This window comes from Vicugna pacos, chromosome 10, assembly GCF_048564905.1.
Source record: "Vicugna pacos chromosome 10, VicPac4, whole genome shotgun sequence".
Taxonomy (NCBI): Eukaryota; Metazoa; Chordata; class Mammalia; order Artiodactyla; family Camelidae; genus Vicugna; species Vicugna pacos.
Window position 1 is genome coordinate 40,273,850 of NC_132996.1, and position 21,489 is coordinate 40,295,338.

At 41.7% G+C, this 21,489-nt stretch overlaps 1 protein-coding gene and 1 long non-coding RNA gene across 2 annotated transcripts in view; one reads left to right on the forward strand and one right to left on the reverse strand.

Annotated features, from left to right (window-relative positions):
- The window catches only part of LOC116282052 (uncharacterized), a 58,603-nt gene that overhangs the window by 17,819 nt on the left and 19,295 nt on the right, over positions 1 to 21,489 (forward strand). The gene's annotated exons all lie outside the window — the stretch shown is intronic.
- On the reverse strand, positions 17,019 to 20,589 carry MRGPRX2 (MAS related GPR family member X2). The gene is made up of 2 exons (XM_031681108.2): positions 20,496 to 20,589; positions 17,019 to 18,646 (listed from the first exon to the last, which is right to left on the reverse strand). Exons 1-2 carry the CDS (start codon positions 20,504 to 20,506, stop codon positions 17,629 to 17,631), a joined length of 1,029 nt encoding a protein of 342 aa, XP_031536968.2. The 5' UTR covers positions 20,507 to 20,589; the 3' UTR covers positions 17,019 to 17,628.

Genomic DNA, 21,489 nt, shown 5'->3' on the forward strand with positions numbered 1-21,489 from the left:
AACCCAGACCCTCAGGGGGTCTGAACCCCTTATTTTCATGTCCTTTTCAGGCCATGATTGCTCTATTTTGCCCATTTACAGTTAAACTTGGCCTGTGAGTAAGAAGAGACAACCCAGTGGTAACCATTCCTCCTTGTCCACAGTACTGTGGCAGCAGCCCTACCCCCCGCCATGGTGGGAAGGGCCAATCACTCCCGAAGTCTGATGAGACCTTGTTTTGACCATGGTGTACAAAGTGTCCAAGAGGCAGCCATAGTGTTAAGTTCAGTGAGATTCTTATTTTGTATGTGTGTGGATGGTGTGAGAATGGTGTGAGGATGCTCCCTGTGGGGACCAAGACCTCTAGACCCACAGTCCAAAGTTATAGGCTTGGGAAACACACATTCCCTAACAGGGAGTAAACGTGAGTGGGGGCCTCTTTGTTGCTGGACGGAATATTCTGGACATTCTACCTATAGCGGCCATTGGTTTAAGGATACCTGGCACCTTGCCTGCCTCTTTAGGAGGCCATTTAACCAGTATCAGATTAGCCACTTTTGGATTACATGGTATGTGATAAAGCCAGTGGATTCCATGTGCCCACTGTTTTCTTCTTTGGTCATCGATAAGGTCCCTTGGCCCAGGGCAATGTGGTCTATGGTTTTATGTTGGTAAATCAGATACTCTGTGCAGGACTGGGACTAGAGTGAGGTGCCTAAGGTGCAGACCTTAAGATGATACTCAGTCTTTTGTACTCCCTCATCTTGGTTCTGGCCCCCGACTCTGTGAGCTGTCAGCGAATGGAGACACTCCAGATGGGAAAGGCAAATGCTACACCCAGAATATGTGCCAGTCCTAGTCAGGATGAATTGCTGCCATTTCCGGGATGGAAGGTTCCAGTTATGGCTCAAGTGCCAGTAGGTGGCTGGTTGGCCTCCTTGAAGGATGGTGTCATCCTGGGGGCCTGAGTGTTGGTCTTTGCTGCTGACAGGTTGGACAGCAGCAACAGCAACCAGATCAACCTTGGTGAGAGGGATGTGGTGCTGTGGGGCCCGTGCTTAACCTCCATCTCTGTCACCATGGCTGTTCCACTCGTGATCCCGTTACACCAACACTAGGGTGGCCAGGGACAGAGGCTGCTAACATCTGCTGGACCCTGTCCACTTGGTTGTTTCATACCTCTTCTTCAGTAGAAGCCCTCTGGTGGACCTTAATGTGTGACACAAAGTGTGCGGTTCATGAGTTTTAGTAATATTCACAGAGCTGTGCAAACATCACCATAATCTAATTTTAGTACATTTCATCACCCCCCAAAAGAAGCCCTGTACTGTTTAGCAGTTATTCCCCATTCTTGCTCCTCTCTCCCTACACTTGCCCAGCCCCAAGCAACCACTAGTCTACTTTCTGTCTCTAAAGATGTATCTATTCTGGGCATTTCACATAAATGGAGTCATATACTAGGTGGTCTTTTGTGTCTGGCTTCTTTCACTGAACGTAGTGTTTTCAAGGTTCATCTAAATTATAGCATGTATTGGTACTTCGAAATGGCCATTGTATAGATACCCATTTTGTTTATCCATTCATCAGTGGATGTATGTTTAGGTTGTTTCCACTTTTTGGCTATCATGAATCATGCTTCTATGAACATGTGTGCACAAGTGTTTGAGTGGGCATGTTTCTTCATTTCTCTTGGGTATATACCTAGGATGGAATTGCTGGGTCAGATGGTAACTCTTTGGCATTTTGAGGAACAGCCAAATGATTCCCCAGTGGCCGCACCATTTTGCTTTCCTGCCGGCAGTGTATGAGTGTTCCTCTTCTTCTACCACAGATACCTCTGGTACCGTGGGATCTCTGGGTCACATGGCCCCCGTGACAGGGTTGCTCATGCTGCAGACCGAACTTGCTGCAGAACCCTTGCTTGCCTTGGGTTCCCCTCAAAACTGGCATCCTTCCATATCACTGAGTAAGTAGGTCAGAGCAGTATCCCCCAATGTGAAATATGCTGCTTCCAAAACCCAAGGAGGCTAACCAAGGCTATTTCTTGGTGGCAGTAGGTGTAAGTTACAATATCATGTCTTTTACTTTGACGGGAATGTCCTGGCAAACCACTGAACCCCTAGAAACTTCACAGATGAGGCAAGTGGGCCCCTGAATTTTTATAATATTTATCTCCTGGATTTGTGGAATACTTGCCACTTCCTGGTTATCAGGTCACATTCATATGATGTCATCAGTACAGTGGACCAATACGATATTTTCTGGAATGTCCAGATGTTTCTTTAGAATATTTTGTGACAGAGAGCATAATTATTGTATACTCTTGCCCATCCCACCTGAAGCAAACTCCTTCCAATCCTCCTTCCTGATGGATATTAAAAGCAATGCATTTGCCAGATCAAAAGCAGCACCGTGTACCAGGGGCCGTATTACTATGTTCTAGTAAAGATGCCAAATCAAGAACGGCAGCTGCACTTGGTACTACTGCTCAGTAGATTTCAGTAGTCCATTGCCATCTGCCATATTCATTTACTTCTTCCAAGGGTCAGACTAGTGAAACAAATGGACATACGGTCGAGATAATGACCCCTGCATCATTTAAATCTTTGAGGGTAGTACCAATCTCTGCTTTTCCCCCAGGAATGCAATGTTGTTTTTATTTTTTATTTTGTCTAGAAGAGGGTGTAGTTCCAGGGACCTCCACTGGATCTTTCATGCTACAGTAGCTTGTACTCCATAGGTCAAGGAACCAATATGGGCTTTGCTAACTGCTGGGTAAGACCATTCCAATGATATATTTAAGAGCTGGGGAGATGGCTGCCAGTTGGTCTGTGGACACAGTGGGTTCTCTGTGAGACGGGCTTGGCCCAGGACTCCATTTTTCCCTTGGCCTTCATCTGTCACTTCTCAAACAGGGGACAATGATGGTGCTTTGGGTTCCTGGGTTTCTGTGTCAGCTCAGACTCTGAATAACAGCCCTCTAAGTACTTCCTTTTACTCGAACACTGATATGAGAGTTACCCAAATACTGGCAGTTACCCAAATACTTTGAGGAAGGACTGGAGGAATCACTACTCTACACTTACTGTGGTATTTCAGGGCACTTCCCCAGGGGGACTCGGCCTTTCTTTAAAAAAATTAAAATACAGTTTTTTTTTAAAGGTGTTAATTTTGTAACAGTTTTAGACTTACAGGCAAGTTGCAAGACTAGTACAAAGAAATTTTTCATACTTTCTCCCCAAAACCCCATTCAAGTTTCCTCAAGAAGGTCCTTTGCTTGGAGATCATCTTTCTAAGTAAAGTAAGCCAGAGAGAGAAGTACCATACAATATCACTCACATGTGGAATCTTAAAAAAAAAAAAAAAGACACAAATGAACTTATTTACAAAACAAAACAGACTCTCACAGATATAGAAAAACAAACTTATGATTACCGGGGGGAAAGGGGTAGGGAGGGATACACTGGGAGTTCGAGATTTACAGATACTAACTACTCTCACTGTTCTTACTAAGGCCAACCCCATGCGGTAGGAGTAGAGGATGCAGGGTCAGATGACACAGCTGGTCCAGCTGGGGCCACTGTTATCCAAGTCTAAGGGTTCACTACCCAGAGCTGGGAGAGAACAGGGGAAGAAATATTTTGACCTCCCTCTCCTGCTTTCTGATCTCTTTCCATTGGCTGGACCAAAGAAGCCCATGTGTTGTAGTCAATAGAAGGTAGCCTCCAGGGGCACAGAGGAAGGCAGAGAAGGGTGGAAAGTAGGTTGAGATGGGGGCAAATGCATAATAACCAGTACTTATGTGACCTATATACTGATTGTTTCCAAATTTATATCCCTACTGAAACGTCTTAATTCCAGACTCACATATCTAGTTATCTGTTCAGTTAGTTTACCTGTTGCTCCATAAAAAATTGCCATGAATTTAGAGGCTTAAAGAAGCACTTATTTATTGTCTCATAGTTTGCATGGGGCAGGAGTCAGGGCATGTCTTAGCTGGGTTCTCTGCTTAGGGTCTCACAAAGCTGCCATCAAGACAAATGTGATCTTTCATATGTGATCATATGTAGCTTCAAGGGTTTCAACTGTGGACCTGTGTATTTAAAATGGTGGAAGTCTTCCCAGCCAGCAATCTGAGGGACTGTGTGGCTCTCCGGGTGATGGAACAGAGACCATAAAGGTGAAGGGTCTTGGGTGCTAGTTGCTACTCGTGGATAGATACTCATTCTTCAGTCTGGGTTGAATCTGCACACATCAGTCCTGTTGTACGGACTGTTGCGGCCGTGACTTTTGGGTAGTTCCAAGTTGTCCTCCTAGGGGAGCAGGATTGAAACAAATGACCATATCTCTCTCGTGATGGTTATGCTGGTGAAAATTTATAATGAGAACAGGGTTCTGGGCTGTTCTGCCCTCTGCTTATGGAAGCCCCCAGAGACCTGCAGGGGGGAAGAAGAGGCCTCCCCGTGCTGTGACTGCAGCTGTCATCCAGTTGTGGGACAAATTGCTTACGTACATTTGCTGAACCTCAGACCTTGCAGAAGGAGGAGCTGAGAGAGTAAGTCTATGGCAAATGACAGTAGAGTGGTTATGAAAACGGAAACCTTCATACTGTTTCCATTAAGGCTTTCTACCTAAAGAATCACATTGTCTGTAATAAAGAGAACTTCTTTCTGTCCATTAGTATGCTATTTATTTTTTTCCTCTTATTTCACTGGCTAGGATCTCCAAAACATTGTTGAATAAAAGTCATGAGAGTGGGTACTCTTGTCTTATCCCCAAAATTAGAAGTAAAAGTTCATTCAGTATATCGCCACGAAAGTATAATGTTAGCTGTAGATTTTGCATAAGTGGCCTTTATCAGATTTAGATGTTATATTCTTACTGTATTTATATGTTTAAAGTACATATAAACACACAAACTCCTTTAATCTGTTAATACGATACTTACATTGATTAATTTAAAAGTGATTAAAATTTTAAAATCATGTCTCTTACACTTACTGTCATTTTTACCATTTCTAGTGCTCTTCCTCTTTTGACATCAAAATTTCCATTCAGTGTCGTCGAACTCTTGTATGAACTCTGGCTAGTGTGTTTTGTAGTGCAAATCTATTGACAATGAACTATCTCAGCTTTCAATTGTTTGAAAAAGTCTTTATTTTACCTTCTTCCTTGAAAAATATTTTCAAAGGGTGTAGAATTTAAGGTTGGCATTAAAAAAAATTCAGTCCTTTAAGGGCTGGTGGCAGATGCCACACGGGCAGCCCAGATGGTACTTCTGCCACTTGTTCCGTTGAGATCATGCCCGCCTGCCAGCACTCAGGTGGGCCCTCTGCCCTCTCTCAGGTGGACACCGAGGGAAGGGTTGCTTGTTAAAGGCTCAGTTTCCAGGCCAATCAGCTTCCAAGTCAGTAGATCCGGGATGGGACCGTGGTCCCACCCCACCCCGGGCCGACCCTCCCCCACTTTACAAGTAGGAAGCTGAAGACATGTTGCCTTAGGCTGCCCAGCTCTCTCTAAGTCTCAGAATTAGACACGAATACATATGGAAATTTACTATATCACAAAGGGTGTAAGTTAAAGTAGTGGGTAAAACATGAACTATTCAATGAATGGGATTGGGGCAACTGATAGTCATTTAAAATAAAATAAAGTTGAAAACATGCTGTGTGTATGATGTTAGGATAAATCCAATTATACTAAATACTTTAAATAATGAAAATACAATAGTACCTGGATAAACCTTATGAAAATTCTTTTTAACTCAAATTGGGGAAGATTTTTCAAAGTACAGCACAAAATTCAGAAGACATTAAAGAAAGGATTAATAAAGACAAGAACAGAATGAAAATTTTTGGCATGGCATGAACCCTCATAATCAAAAGATAAGTAGCAAGTTGGGAAAATATTGGAAACTCATATCCAAGACAAAGAACTAATTCCTCCTACTTGTAAAAGTTCCTGTAAAATGATAATTCTATATCCAATCAGCCATAAGAAAATGACTATAGGTTACAAATTCACAATTTCTAGAAAATAAAAATGACTCTTAAACATACAGAAAGATGAGAAACCAAATGTATAATAAGAGACATGCAAATTAAAACTATACAGCGTTACATTTTACTCATTGAAATATGAAAGACCCAATAGTTTAGCAGTGTACTGTGCGGGAGATGGGGTGGGACGAGATACTCACATACATTTCTGGTGGGAGTGAAGACTGAAAGAGCCCCCAGCAATTTGCAACATATAAAAACATATATAAAGTGTCATAGTTTTTCTACCTGTAATTCCTCATCTAGGAATTTATCCTAGAGATATATTTGTGCATATGCAAGAGACACATATACAAAGTTAATAAATGTAGAATTAATGGCAATAAAAAAGATTGGTAATAGCCAAAATGGCCATCAATACTGTGTAAATTATGTTTCATCCGTACAATGGTACTGCATACTATGCTGTATTTATAGCTGTATAAAAAGAGCAACAAATCTGCATGGAAGGCCCTCCAAGATATATCAGGTTTAGAAAAAGACAGAGCACAGGACAATATAGACATGTGTGAGAAAGAATAACTCCATGTATTATACACATATATACATATATTACATGTATAATATATAATATATGTATTATATACACTAATCCTCATAGAAATTAATCTTTATACTTGTTTTAGCATAAATTTCTCAGGAAAGATTAAAAAAAGTAATAACCATAATAATTGTATTTGTCTTTGCAGAGAAGGCATAGATGCCCAAGGGCCTGGAACGGAATGATCTTTTTCAATATACGCATTAAACATTTTTTAACCTATGAATGTATTGCTATTTCAAAAATAAAATTTTAAAGCAAGGAAAATAAATTTAATGATATAGCCAAGAGGAGGAGCTAGAGATGTAAAAAGATGAGAGAGAGACAGAGGGTGTTGAGGAAGGAGGAGGAAGAGGAGGAGGAGGAGGAGTGAGACAGAGAAACAGATTGAGAGAGAAAAGAGATTTGCTATAAAGGAAAAGTGGAGAAATCAGGCTGTGGATGGAGGAAAATGTAAAGCTGTGTGGTCTTTAAGCCAGGAGATAGAATAACGTGTTGGTATGGTATTGGGAAACTCCAACTGAGAAGGAACATTGAAGATGCAGACGGGAGAGACAGTCATTCTCTAGAGTGTCTCCGTGTAGGAGAGGGGATGGGAACTGGCACACAGGTGGAGAGGATGGCTTAGGATAGGAGTGTGCAGAACCTGGCATGACAGGAAAGACAGAGAAATGAGCTCAGAGGCAGGTTGGCTGGAAGATTTGGTGTGAGCACATAGAGAAATTTTCAGCAGAGCATCATCTGAGAGTGATAAAAGAGTGAGGAGGAGGTTTCAGGAGAGAGATGGTGTGAAATGTTTCCCTTGGAGAGAGGGTAATTATGGAAACCTTACATAACCACTCAGCAGAGCAAAGTGGATACCTGAGGTGTGTGGACATACATTGAAAGTGAAACTGTTGGGCATGGTTGGATGTTGTTCTCCAGCTATACTCAGCTGCCTGGCAACAGGCATGGAGTTAGTGGTAGATTCAACCAGGGCAAAAGACTTGATGGGCACTTCACTGAAGATACTTACATGGATGGCAAATAAACACATGAAAAGATGTTTTCCATTCCTCACCATCAGGGAAACACAAATTAAAACCACAATACCACTACGCACTTCTTAGACTGGATAAAATAAAAATACTGATAGTTTCAAATATTGATAAGGATTTGAGAAACCGATCTTCCAAATGTTGTTCGTGGAAATGTAAAATGGCACAGCCGCGCTGGAAAACCCTTTTGCATTTACTTAAAAAGTTGAACATACACTTACCATACAACCCAGCAATCTATTCCTGGCATTTATACTAGAGAATAGAAAACATGTTCACATAAAACCTGTATACAAATGTTCATGGAAGGTTTATTTATAATAACCAAAATGAAAATAAACTAGGTATCCTTCCACTTCTGAATACTGAAACCAAATGTAGTACATCCGTACCATGGAATACTGCTCAGCAATTATAAAAAATCAACAACAAACTGTTGATACATATGACAACTTGGGTGGATCTTGAGGACATTTTACTCAATGAAAAAATCCAAAATCAAAAGATTGGATGCTGTACGATTCCATTTATATAATATTTTTGAAAAGACAAAGTTATCAAGATTAGAGAACAGATCAGTAGTTGTTAGAGATTGGGAAGGGGGACGGAGTGGGTGTGGCTATAAATGAGTAACTGAAGGGAATTCTTTTGTGGTGAAGAAACAGCTTCATATCTTGAATGTGGTTGTAGTTATATAATATACAGTATGTGATAAAAAAGCCCTAGAATTATATATAAGGCATAAAAAATGAGTGCATGTGAAATCTAATTTGATCTAAGTGTAGGTAATTTTATCATACCAAGGTCAATTTCTTGGTTTTGGTAATGTACTCCATTTATGTAGAACGCCACCATTGGCAGAGGCTCAGGGATGGGTACACAGGACTCTATACTCTTTTTTTGCAATTCCTTATTTGTCTGTAATTAATTCAGAATGAAAGTTTAAAAAAAACTGAAAGGTTAGTCTGTTGGACTGACTATCTACATGGATTTTGAAGACACAGAATCAGGATGGGGTTATGCTGGAGAGAAGTCTATAAACCAGGCATACGGCCCGAAGATAATGTAGTAAGAATACGTATACCAACAACTACAATTTCACATATATTAAAGTTTGGCCATGTTTGTTTCCAATATCTCCTTAAAAATTATAAATAAAATGTTATAGACACAGCTAAAGTTCCAAACCTACATCTCTTCTCTCGTCGATCTCTTCAGAACTTCTGAAGATGAGATGCATTATTTGGCGGGGAGGGGGAGCGGGCAAGGAATAGAGACTTTATTAGGAAAACCGGCTGACCAAGAAGATGGCAGACTAATCAATGTCCATCTTCCCCAAGTCAGAATTCAGGCTTCTTTTATACTAAAAAGGGGAGGGGATGTGGTTGGTTGTTGCAAAATTCTTGGTGTTGGAATCCTTTGTTCTTGCAGCCGTCCACATGGGTCATTCTCTCAGATGTGTAACAGGATATTAAAACAGAAGTTTTGATCTAAATATCCAGATACTAGAGACACTGTATTTCCAAAGAGGTACAAGATGAGATACAGAATTTAAATATGAGATTTCTGATAATTGGTTACCATCCCTTACACCATCATCCATATCAAAGTTGTTAAAAATTTTAGAGTTGAATTTTTATATGAGGAATAAAACATCAAATTTAATTGAAAGATGAACCATCTCCCCTGCTCCAAGTTTGGCCTTTGCAGACAAAAAGACTGTAGCAGAGAAGGGGGTGCATTCTGTTGCTTCTCTCTTTCCCTCCCCTCTTTCTCCTTGTTCCTCCTTCCTGTTGTTCCTAGCTGTAGTTTCCAACCCTGGAATATATTCCGGAGAGGAGGGTCAGGAGAGAAGGACTTGCCTTTTTGTCTAGTCCTGCTGGGGTAACCTCACTGGCTGTCTCTGGACTTGACAATATTGTAGAGTTGACTCCAGCTAATTTTGCTCATGCCAACTTCTATCACTTCAAGGCTCATTGCTCACAGTACTCCAGTCCTGTGACCCTTCTTAAGAGGGATCTAACAACCACAACCAAATTCTTGGAATGTCACAGGGAATGCAACTTAGTTGTGTACTGATCACCATCCTCTAAACATCTTCTGTACTTTTACTAGCAATGCCACTGTTACGCTTTTTCTCCCATTTCCATCTGTTCAGATCTATATATCTTTCCTTGCCTACCTCAGAAGTTTGGTGTGCCTGGCAAAAGTGACACAGGTTACTTGTGTGGCGAATTGTAGAGTCATCAGTTCAAACTCCAAGTATTTCAAGAAGCCTTCTCTGATTTATGTGCCACCATAAACATACTTTTTAATAAGATCTTCCCCCTCTGTGCTCCCTATCTCTGTGTTTGTATCCTGGAAGAACTCAGAGCCAATTAAAACAATATGTTAGGTGTGTGTAAGATCACTTCTTCCACACTCTACTAGAAGCTCCTGGAGAACAAGAACCAAATCACATCTATTTCTACAGCCAGCATTGGTGCACTGGCAATATTGGTGCCCAATACATATCGTACCATCGTATGGAAAGAGCATTATGCAATTTCTCTGAATTCCAGGTAGCTGTCAAATTTAGCTTCACATGAGTAGAGTGTATGCTCATGGTTATAGTCAGAGTGTAGACATGAACTTCTGAGGCTGCCTGACTTCTAGTGGAAGTTACCTTCTGTCCTTGTCCATCATGAAATCAAACTCTACCACCTTATTCTGAAGACAGATAACCAACCGCAAATGGCAAAAAGTCATACTGGGGCAATCCCATAACTTCACTATCCAAGTTGTTCATGGAGTCGGTATGAGAATCCAGGTTCTCTGACTTCAGGTCCAGTGCTCTGCCCAATCTAGCACTTGAAGGTTCTATATTCCTGAATATCCAGGATATCTGGATGCTGGGGTGGGTTTGGCTGGAAACAAAGACTTCCTCTGCTGGAACATAGGGTAGTGGGAATAAGTAGAGATGCAATGCCTGTGGCCTAAGAACCTGCAGACTCTCCTTAAAAATGTTTTCATGAATTGTGCATTGGTGTGATGTCAGAGTGTGGGCTGGGGGCTGTGAGAAGATTCAGTATAGTGAGCCTAGCGAGTCTACCAATTGTAAAACTTTGGCTGAGGATGTTGTCCAGCATGGTAGCCACCTGGATTCATACTGCTGTGCTTTGCCTGGGTGGTTGGGTGTGACGTTTTCCTTCGGGATGGAAGCAAGACAACTTAGAATTTTAAAATGATCCCTCCTCTGAATGCCCTTGACCCCCAAATGTAACTCTGTGACAGCAAGGAGCGCAATGTGTAGCTGTCTGTCCCACACTAGGCTCCTTCCTTCCACAGACTGTGAGCTCCTTGGAGATGAGTATGTTATCTTTGAGTCTCCAGTGCCTGGCATGGGAGCTGGAACACAGAAGATGTTCAGTTGTTATTTATAGAGGGAACAGAAGAATGACTGAGAGACTGTTCTATGAGAAGCCTACTTAATGATATCTTCAAGACTAGAAATAGACAGGTTAATTGCGACAGTCTATTAAATGGCAATTATAAAAAAGGGTACATTTGTAATATAAATATTTTATTTTAACTCAGAATTTCCTCACCAAAATAAAGGAGAGAGAACTTTTCTTTGATTATGGAGTAGAAAATATAGCTCTACTCTTTCTTGCAGAAAGCACATCCATTCAGCACTGTCTATGGTTTGTAGTTTGGATTTATCAGAGGAGAGATCTTAATAGCATGTGTATAGCATTCTGCTTGATGATGTTTTTCAGTATTACTGCATTTTTTTCAATCTTGTATAGTCAGGCTCATACCTAATTAAATTAAAATAATATTGAGACTAGCTTTTATTGCCCTTTTAAGCATTCACATTAATTTTCATTGAAACCACAATTCTCTTTCCATCTTCATTGATTTACATTATATTTTGATAAATTAGGTAATTACATAAACAAGTCCAACTGGCACAAGCAGGACTGGAAACAAGCGCAATTGGTTCTTGCGAAGCAGATGACTCAGTGCTGTAATGTCCAGATGTACTAGATAATTAGTAAATGGTCCTGAGGGCTCAGCGGTTACTGGACATCAATCAATACAGATAGGTCTACTAACCAGAGATTTGTTTGAAAGGCGTTTACTCTATATAGAAATAGCATAGTGCTTTATCAAGTAGGTTTAAATAATGTGTGTTGAATTCATGCATAAATAAACAGTTGTGAGTGACACCTCCCAAAAGGTGCCATGAGGGACTTTCACATCTTTTCTCTTTTCTTGAAGAAAGCTCCTGAATATCATACATGATCCACCCCCAAGGCAGAGCTAGGAGGATAGCTTTTGCGTAGTTTGATGCTGTTTTCAGGCGTATAGATAGACATTACGAATTGCTCTATCTTCTTGGATAATTCGCCCCTTTATAATTATGTAATGCCCTTCTTTTTCCCTGAAACTTTCCTTGCTTTGAAGTCTGCTTGGTCTGAAATTAATATAGCTACTCCTGCTTTTTAAAATTGGTGTCAACATGGTATATTTTTCTCCATTCATTTACTTTTAATCTGCATGTGTCTATATATTTAAAGTAGATTATTGCCATAATCAATTGATTATGCCAATCTCTGTCTTTTGATGGGAGAGGTTAATTCTTTAAATGTAATGCAGTTACTTATAGGGAAGAACTTCTGTCATTTTGCCTCTCTTGCCAGCCTGGAATGCTGATGTGACAAGAAGGATTGAGGCCACTGAGGACTATTGAGATGAGAGAACCTCTCTAGGGATGGAGGAGCAACAAACTGGAAGGAGCCCTCATGTCTAAAACTGTCAAGCCACCATTTATTAGACCATTCTAGGGCAGAAGTTTACTTAAACAAAAAAAAAAACCTATCAGAACATGTTTCCTCTTTTCTTAATACAATCGTTTTCCAAGGTATGTTTGTTGGTAGTGAGATTGTTCCATTAAAATTACACTAAAGAAAGAAGATGCAAAGAGACAAAAACAAAACAGAACCCTGAGGAGGTTCAGTTGAAGATTGCACACTGAGACAGAGAAAGTCCCAGGGAATGCAGCTTGTGTGGTGGGTGTAAGAGGGTGATGGATATTCCCCACTGGCCCTCAAGGTCTTCTTTTCGTCCTTGTCTACCCTGATTTTCACTCCTGAGTTAGGATACATCGCTGTACCTGATCAGTGGGCTCCTTTTTTTACGGATCCTTGTTGACTTCAGTCAAAGGACAACACTGACAAGAAATTGGAGAGCCTGTGAGCAATAAGGGGTTTTTAATCTACCTCCTGGCTCTCTCCCTGCTAGGCTGTGGGTTGGCAATGGCAGTGTTACTCTACTTAAGGACATCGTCCCTGTTTGGTGGCCCACTAGAGCCACAGCTACACCTATGGTTACAACTTCAGCCTCTCTGAGTTCTGGTAACTGATCCTTCCCTTTGTCCCTCAGCCTAGGGTTAGCAAAAGCTTCTTCCAATTGGTTGCCTTTGGAGGTTTCACCATTCCTTTCAAACTTTCCCTTAACCTGCACATCTTCATAAATTGTTCTTTAGTTAAAGTCTCTTCAATCATTCCATCTCTTTGGGCCATTTCTTTTATGCTAGGACACTGCCAGACACACAAAGGGGAAAACTTTAGAAAAACAAGGAAATCAGTGAAATCTGGTAACAGCAGTTTAGCTTTGAGAAGCATACATGTTTCCTATCCTACTCTCTAAATTAAGGGAAGCAGCAAATTCCTCACTATGACAGCAAATTTAAATGGTTGGGATGGAGGAGAGAACAGGGAGAGGACCCAATAAGGGAATACAGTGTTGTTTTCCCAATTTAGAGCTCCCACAGTTGAGGCTGCCAGCACCCAAAGTTGCCAGGAGGGGACTTTTGTCTTTTTTCCTGTCTTTTTCTGCTGGAGCCCCTATGGTTCCCTGAATACTCCTCCCCTAGGTGGAGTTATGTGAATGTGCACTAACAGGAAAAACCCAACAGGGGCTTTGGAAATAAATACTTGATAAGTGTACGTTTCCTCCATTCTTCTTGCTGGAGGTGACAGGCTGACCTGTGCTGAAGGGAAGAGCTTCCTGGGATTGACAGTCACTAGAGGACACATGTCTGCCTTGGAGAGGTACCAGCAGGAGCAGGGGTGAAGTCTGGTGCCTGAGCGAGGCTTATCAAGATACTGCACAGTCCCTGTGATTTCCTGTACAGGGACCTGCTGGTAAATGAGAGCGTGGAGTTCTCTGAGTCATGACTCCTCACGAGATGTTTCTCAACATTTGGTCCAACTCTTTTCCTATCTCTCAATCTCTGTCCCTCCCCACCCCATTGGGTGCTGGTCCCTGCAAGGGATTGTTTTTGTAGCGTCTTTTGCTGCCAACTGCGTCCTTGGGCAGCAATGCTAAGAATAAAGCACACCCTCCTTACCTGTCATTCGAGGTTCTCCATGGCCCATCCCACCCAATTCTTGATTATAGTAGTAATGTGTGCAGATTTACAATTTGACATAGAAGTGTTTCAAATAAATGGTGAAAGTCTTCCTGAATCCTATTCTCCAGAAGCAACAATTTGTTTCAATTTTTCTTCTAAATTCTGTTATTAGTTGTGGTTATAGATTTGAATTGTAAATGTATATTTCCAATTTTTAACTTATCAGTATAAACAACAAGATCAATTTATTCCCCATATAAGATTCCCTATATAAGAATTTAGAATATGGCTGAGATATTTGGAATTATCAGACTGGAAATTTAAAATTACTGTGATTAATATGCCAAGGAGTCTAATGGAAAAGGTGAACAGCATGCAAGAGCAGATGGACAATATAAGCAGAAAGATGGAAACTCTAAGAAAGAGGGAATGCTAGAATGAAATATTGCAACAAAAATGAGGAGTGCCTTTGATAGGCCATCAGTAGACTAGACAGAGCCTTTGAGAGAATCAGTGAGCCTCAAAATATGTTAATAGGAACTTCCCAAACTGTAAAGCAAAGAGAAAATAGAGTGAAAAAAAAAACAGAACAGAATGTTCAAGAGCTGTGGGATGATTGCAACTGATGTAACATATGTGTAATGTGAATATCAGAAAGAGGATAAAAGAGAGAAAGGAACAGAAGTATTTGAAGTAACAATGGCCAAGAATTTTCCACATAATTGACAGGCACCAAACCACAGGTCTAAGTAGCTCAGAGAACACCAATCCACCAAGCAGGATAAATACAAAAACAAACAAACAAAAACAAAAAACAAACAAACAAAAAAAACAAAAAAAAAGACTATAGGAATTCAGTTAATTTGGGGACAGAGAAAATATTCTGTGAGATATTGTAATGGTAGGTGCACGATATCCTGCATTTGTCAAACCCACTGAACTATACAATACAAAGACTGAACCCTGATGTAAACTAGGGAATTCAGTTTATAATGATGTATCAATAGTGGTTCATCAATTTGAATAAATGTGCCACATTAGTGGAAAATGTTAGTAATAGGAGAAATTGTGGGGAGGAGTGGGAGTACATGGGAACCCTCAGTAATTTCTGCATAATTTTTCTATAAATCTAAAAGTGCTTTAAAGTATAAAAGTTATTAAAAAATGAATAGAAAAACCACCAACAGGATAAATATTTATAATGCACATAACTAACAAAGGACTCGTATTCAGCATATAAAAACTCTTGTCTTTTTTTTATTGAAGTATAGTCAGTTTACAACGCTGTGTCAATTTCTGGTGCACAGCACAATACGTCAGTCACATAGGAACATACGTATATTGGTTTTCATATTTTTCATCATAGGTTACTACAAGAAACTGAATATAGTTCCCGGTGCTATACAGTAGAACCTTATTGTTTATCTATTTTATGTATATTAGTTAGTATCTGCAAATCTAGAACTCCCAATTTATCCATTCCCACCCCCTTCCCACCCTGGTAACCATAAGTTTGTTTTCTATGTCTTTAGTCTGTTTCTGTTTTGTAAATAAATTCGTTTGTATTTTTTTTTAAGATTCCACATATAAGTGATATCATATGGTATTTTTTTGCTTTTTTTTTAACTCTTGCAGATAAATAATGAAAATGGGCAAAATGTAAACAGACACGTTAAAGAAAAACAAGTAGCCAGTGAGCACATGAAAAGATACTCAATTTCGTAAGTCATTTGGAAAATGAAAATCAAAACATAGCGAGATACCACTTCACACCCATCAGAATGACTAAAATTCAAAAGACTGGCAGTACCATGTTTGTTGGGGAGCAGGGAGCGCCCCTGGAGCTTTCATATATGGCTGGTGGGAATGGGAACTGGCACCACCACTTTAGAAGAGAGTTTAGCAATTTCTCATAGAGCCAAGTGTACATCTCCCTGTGACCCAGCAATTTCAATTCAGGTTTTTTTAATCCAAGAGAAATGAAAACATATGTTCCAAGAAAGACATGAGTAAGAATGGTCACAGCAGCTTTATTCACAATAGCCAAAAGTGGAATACTACACATATATCTATCACTATGAAAACAAGCTGTAGACGCCCATCTGATGAAATAGTATTTAGCTATATAAAAGGGAGAAACTGCTGGTATATGCAGTGCAGTGGCACAAGTAAATCCTCCAAATATTATGCTGAGTGAAAGAAGGTGGGAACAAAAAAGTACATCGTGTGAATCTAAATACATGAAGTCAAAGTTCAGGCAAAAGTAATCTTTGGTGACAGAAATAGAAATAATAGTTGCCTCTGGGGCAGGAGGAATGACTTGGAGGGACATGAGGGAACTTTCAGAGGTGATGAAAATGTCTTATCTCTTGATTGGAGTTTGAGTCACATGGGTGTATTTGCTGCCAAAACTCAATGAACTGTGTACACTAATGATCTGTGAACTCTCTCTCTTAATTACACCTCCATTTAAAAATATTAAAATTATTAAGAGGCAACATTTAAGCTTAGTATATTACTTTTATAGAACAGGTAACATTTTTGTGTAATTAGATTACTAAAATCAATGTTGTGAGCTCTTTGGAATAAAAGGTAAATCTGACATACATCCTGTCCCCAGAGAACAGAGTCTAATAAAACCCACTGGAAACCTGCATGAAGGATCAGTGAGCCCCGAGGCGGGGAGAATCAGGGCAAAGGCAAAGGGGTGAGAATGAGGAGGACTGCACATGGGATTCTATTGGAGGGCATGTGAGAGGAAACCACAGAAAGACAACCCACATCAAACCTTAAATACTCTTTGATGTTGATTTATCAGGTTATAAACCTTAACTTTATGCTTGCAAAAGTTGAAAATGGTGAAAGCAGCAAACTTATAGATGGTGACTCAAATCTGTAAATGGCAATTTAGTACAGATTGACTTAAAAATTCATCTCATTCACTCATTAAGTTATTTATTCAAAAAATATTTATTGAGCTAGGAAGATATCCTAAGCCCTGCTGAAATCAAACAAGACTGCTCTTTGGGGCTAGGGTGAACTTTAACTCTTTTAATTGTTTGGAGACAGATTGTAAAAAAAAATGACCACAGAAACTTGTCAAAATGTAATGTTCTTTTAGTTCCTACCAAGCGCAGTGACCAAAGAAATTCAGATCTTTCCTGCACTGCTTTCAGCTTCTGCTGAAGGTGGAATTCTTCAAAAGTGGAAACAGTCCTGGACCCCAGAGTTGGTGAAGCTCCCATGGGAATAGGGAGAAGGCCCCTGGAAAAGACAGTCCTTGAGACACTACACTCAGTGTTTGTGTAACAGGCACTGTCTCCATCCTCACTAGCCAAATTATTACTTTAACCGTTTTAAGACCAGGGGCTCAGAGGCCGAGAGAAGTTAAGAAACCTTCCCACACCAATACAGAGAAAGTTGGCTCTCAGAGACACGTATATCTTGTTGTTGTTTTTTGGGGGGGGGGTAATGAGGTTTACTTATTTATTTTCAGAGGAGGTACTGGGAATAGAACCCAGGACCTCATGCATGCCAAGCATGTGCTCTACCACTTGAGCTATACCCTCCCCCCTAGAGCCACATATATCTGATCAAAGCAGAGACTCTGAATCAGGACATCAGACTGCTGCCCGACATCTCTTGGGTTTCCTGAGGAAAGCTTCCTTCACTTGCATCCACTTCTGATACATCCTCCAAAGCCTTCTGGAGAACCACCTTGAGTGTCTGCCATCCCCGCCTCTTCTGCTGCCGCTGCCTAAAGGAGCCAACGAAGAAATAGATGATGGGGTTGGCACAGCTGTTGACACAGGACAGGCCAACCATCAGATGGTGAGAATAGGAGAATGTTAACGGACCATGAATGATCCAATATACGTGGAACCAGTAGATACCAAAGGGGAGACCGCAGAGGAGGAAGACCAGCGTGGTGAGCAGGATGGTCACATACAGCCTGGTCAGCTGCATCTGCTGGGATTTACAGAGGATCCTGACGACCAGGGCCAGGCTGGACCCAGAAAGAAGCGCAAATATGAAGATCAACCACCCGGCAATGACGAAATCAAACACTTTACACAAATCAGGGTGAAAATCCTCCAACGGGAAGTGACAGTACATCCCTTCCAGGATGCTCAGAAGCAGGGACAGGGCCCAGAGCAGGGCACACACAATAACAGACAAGCTTTTGGGGCGGCGGCAGCGGTACCAGATGGGGCACAGGACGGACAGGCAGCGCTCGGTGCTAATGGCGCTGAGCAAGCTCAGGCCCTGGATGTAGGCAAAGTTCATCACAGGGATGAAGAAGTTGTAGAAGAGTGAGATGGAGTGGAAGGCGTTGATGAACCTGAGGGAAGTTATAATCTGGCAGCCCAGTAAGAGGAAGTCGGCTCCCGCCAGGTTGAAGATGTAGACGGAGAAGGCGTTCCTGCGCAGGCGGAAGCCCAGGAGCCACAGCACGGTCGCGTTTCCTGCTAGTCCTCCCGCGGCAATGACCACCATCAGTGAGAGCAGGGTCCTGGTCACCATGTCCAGAGTTTCAGGAAGGGCCTGGCCACTTACATTCATTGATGTGAGTTCGGACCCCCAGGCTGGGGTGGTTGGATCCAAGCTCAGAAACCCTCCACTGGTGACCCTGGGAACACAGACAAGATGTGAGCACCTGCTACGTGGGAATTACTGTCTCCATGTTACAGAGGAGGGAACCGGAGGCCCCCAGATATGAAGATACTTACTGTTGTCTACACAGCCCTGGAGTCCTGGAACTTGGATTCAAACCCAGTTCTCTTTGACTCAGTTGCCTGGATCGTCTCTACTGCATACAGACCCTCTACTGAATGGAGGAATGTCACCTCCACTCAACCTGCCAGGCCACAGGAGGCAGGGGGAGAAAAGTCTGGACCGGTTACGTGGGGGGGACTCTGAGCTCAGTGTTCCTTCTGCCTGGAACTGAGGTTTCCTCTTAGGGCCAGGAAGTCGGAAGCCTCAGGCATGACCTGTGGGCAGTCTTAGTGACTAAGAAGGGTGCACCCACCAGGGAGAAAGGACATCATGATTTAGGGGCACGAAGGGAAGGTGACCTCTTGCTATGACAAGTGTGAGTACAGCCAGGCCTCCAGGGCTGGAAATGGCCCAGTGTATCAGCTTTATGAGGACAGGAAGTGCTTTTTTCATCCATTGGTGGGTCCCCAGTGCCTAGCTCTGTGTGGTGGCCACAGTTTAAGTAACTTTTATAATGTATTTCTAGAGAAGCCCAAATCACAAACTCAGAATACAAATACCTGTGTACCCCATCCTTAAAAAGCAACGACTATACTCCATTCTCAAGGCATTTATGGTGATAATGAGAGATAATGCTGAAGAAGTGACACTAGGTAGATGCAGACACACAAACAGGCAATCAAAGACACAGACTGAGGTGACACAATGAGAAACTGATCCAGTCGCACTGAGACAGAGAAAGTCCCAGGACACACCAACAGTGAGGCGGCTGTAAGAAGAGGTAGGTTTTCTCTTATTTGCCATCAGGGCTCATTTCTGTCTTCTCTACCCTTCTGTGTGTCCTGTGCCTCACTGGTCTCTGTGCTCCCTCTCCCTCTGGTTCCTACTTGCGTTCAGTGTGAGGGAGACACTGACAGGAGGCTGGAGGGCAGGAAGAGAGTGATGTGGGGCTTTTAGCTCCCTGGCTCTCTCCCTGCCAGACTGTGAGTTGGCAGTGGCGGTGAGGACAGAGCCTCTGTCTGGTGGCCCTTTTCTTCAGCCACAGACACAACTGCAGCTACAGCCACAACCCTCCCTGAGTTCTGGTAACTGCTCCCTCCTTTTCCTCTTCAAGCCCAGCAACGGTAACAACTCTCTGTTACGATTTGTCTTTGGGGGCTTCAGCGTCCGTTGTAGATTTCCCTAAGCTCTGCCCACACCTTTATAATCAGTCCCTTCATTAAACTCTTCTCAGTTACCCCATTAGGTTATGTCCTGTATTTTCTGCTGGGACAATGCCAAATATAAGGATACCAAAAACAAACAAACAAAAAAACAAAAACCCAGAACAAACACAACCTCCCTCCCCCACCCCCCGCAAACCAACAAAACAAAACACGCTGAATAGCAAACAAATCTGTGAAACCTGAGGTTAACAACAATTTAGCTTTGGAATGCAATAGCAGCATGCCATCTTGCTCCCTAAATTAAAATTAGCAATATATTTCTCTCCATAGTTGTAGATTTGAATGTTTGGAGGGAAAAGAAGCATATAGGGAGGTAGAACAGCTGCAAAAAGAACCTGGTTGACTCCGTTTGGCTCTCCCATAGTCCAAGCTACCAGCACCTAAAACCTCCATGAGGGAGCTTCATGTCTCCCGACTCTTGCTGTTGGGTGCCCCTGCTCCCTGCACGCCCTACCTGGTGAAGTCATGAGCCTGTGCACTAATGGGGAGGAAACAAATCTGCCTTTGATCGAAGAGAGTTCTTGAACAGACTCTTACCTTAGCACCATTCTTCTTGCTGGAGGTGGTGAGTAGACAAGAAAGAGCTTCACTGGGATTGATAAATAGCAGAGAATGCCTTTTTACCTTGTGGATGGGCAGAGCAAGAGAGAAGCCTGGTGACTGAGTGAGGCTTATCAAGATACTGTACAGCGCCTGTGATTTCCTGCGCTAAGGGTGCTAGCAAATGAGATCCTGGAGATGGGTGAGACAAGAAACCTCATGAGATGTTTTGCAAGTGCCCTGACTCCGATCACTTATCTCATTCTGTCCTCATCCTACCCCATCCAGTCCCCCTCCTTGCGAGGAATGTTTGTCCTTGAGCCTTTCACTGCTCTCCATGAGCCTGTGCAGGAAGCAAACCCAGCAAGCAATGTGAGCTTTCATAGCTAAAGAATAGTTTGCTTGGCATTTAAGGCCCTGCATGGCCTGTCTCACTTGATCTTTTCAAATTTAATCATGGAAGTAATGTATGCACATTAACTTTATTTCAGATGACACCGAGGTGTATAAAGTAAAATGTAAAGTCTCTCCTAATCTCTTTCCCCATTAGCAAACAATGTTTTCAGTTTCCATTCTCAATTCTTTTAGAAGTTAATGTCATAACTTTATATAATAAAAAAACTACATTTTAATTTTTGATTCTTCAGTATCAACAGCAGGGTATATTGAGTTCCTTTATAAAGGATAAGGAGTTTAGCATACCACACACACTCTCTGTCACCTTTCTCCCTCTACAGCATGAAATCTGTTAGCTAGATTATTTTCAGATCACCTAGAGCCAACCAATATTTTCAGTCTTAGCTCCTATGAATTTTTTCATGTGCCCACGCTGCCACCAAAGTGAGTTACTTGTCATTTGCTTTGAAAACTTATGAAGCATTTAAGACAATCAGGAAAATGTATTCACTCATTTATTCATTTACCCAGCACTACTGTGTGCCTGTACTGTGTCAGAAGATGTGATGATAAATAAAACACAAGGCCATGCCCC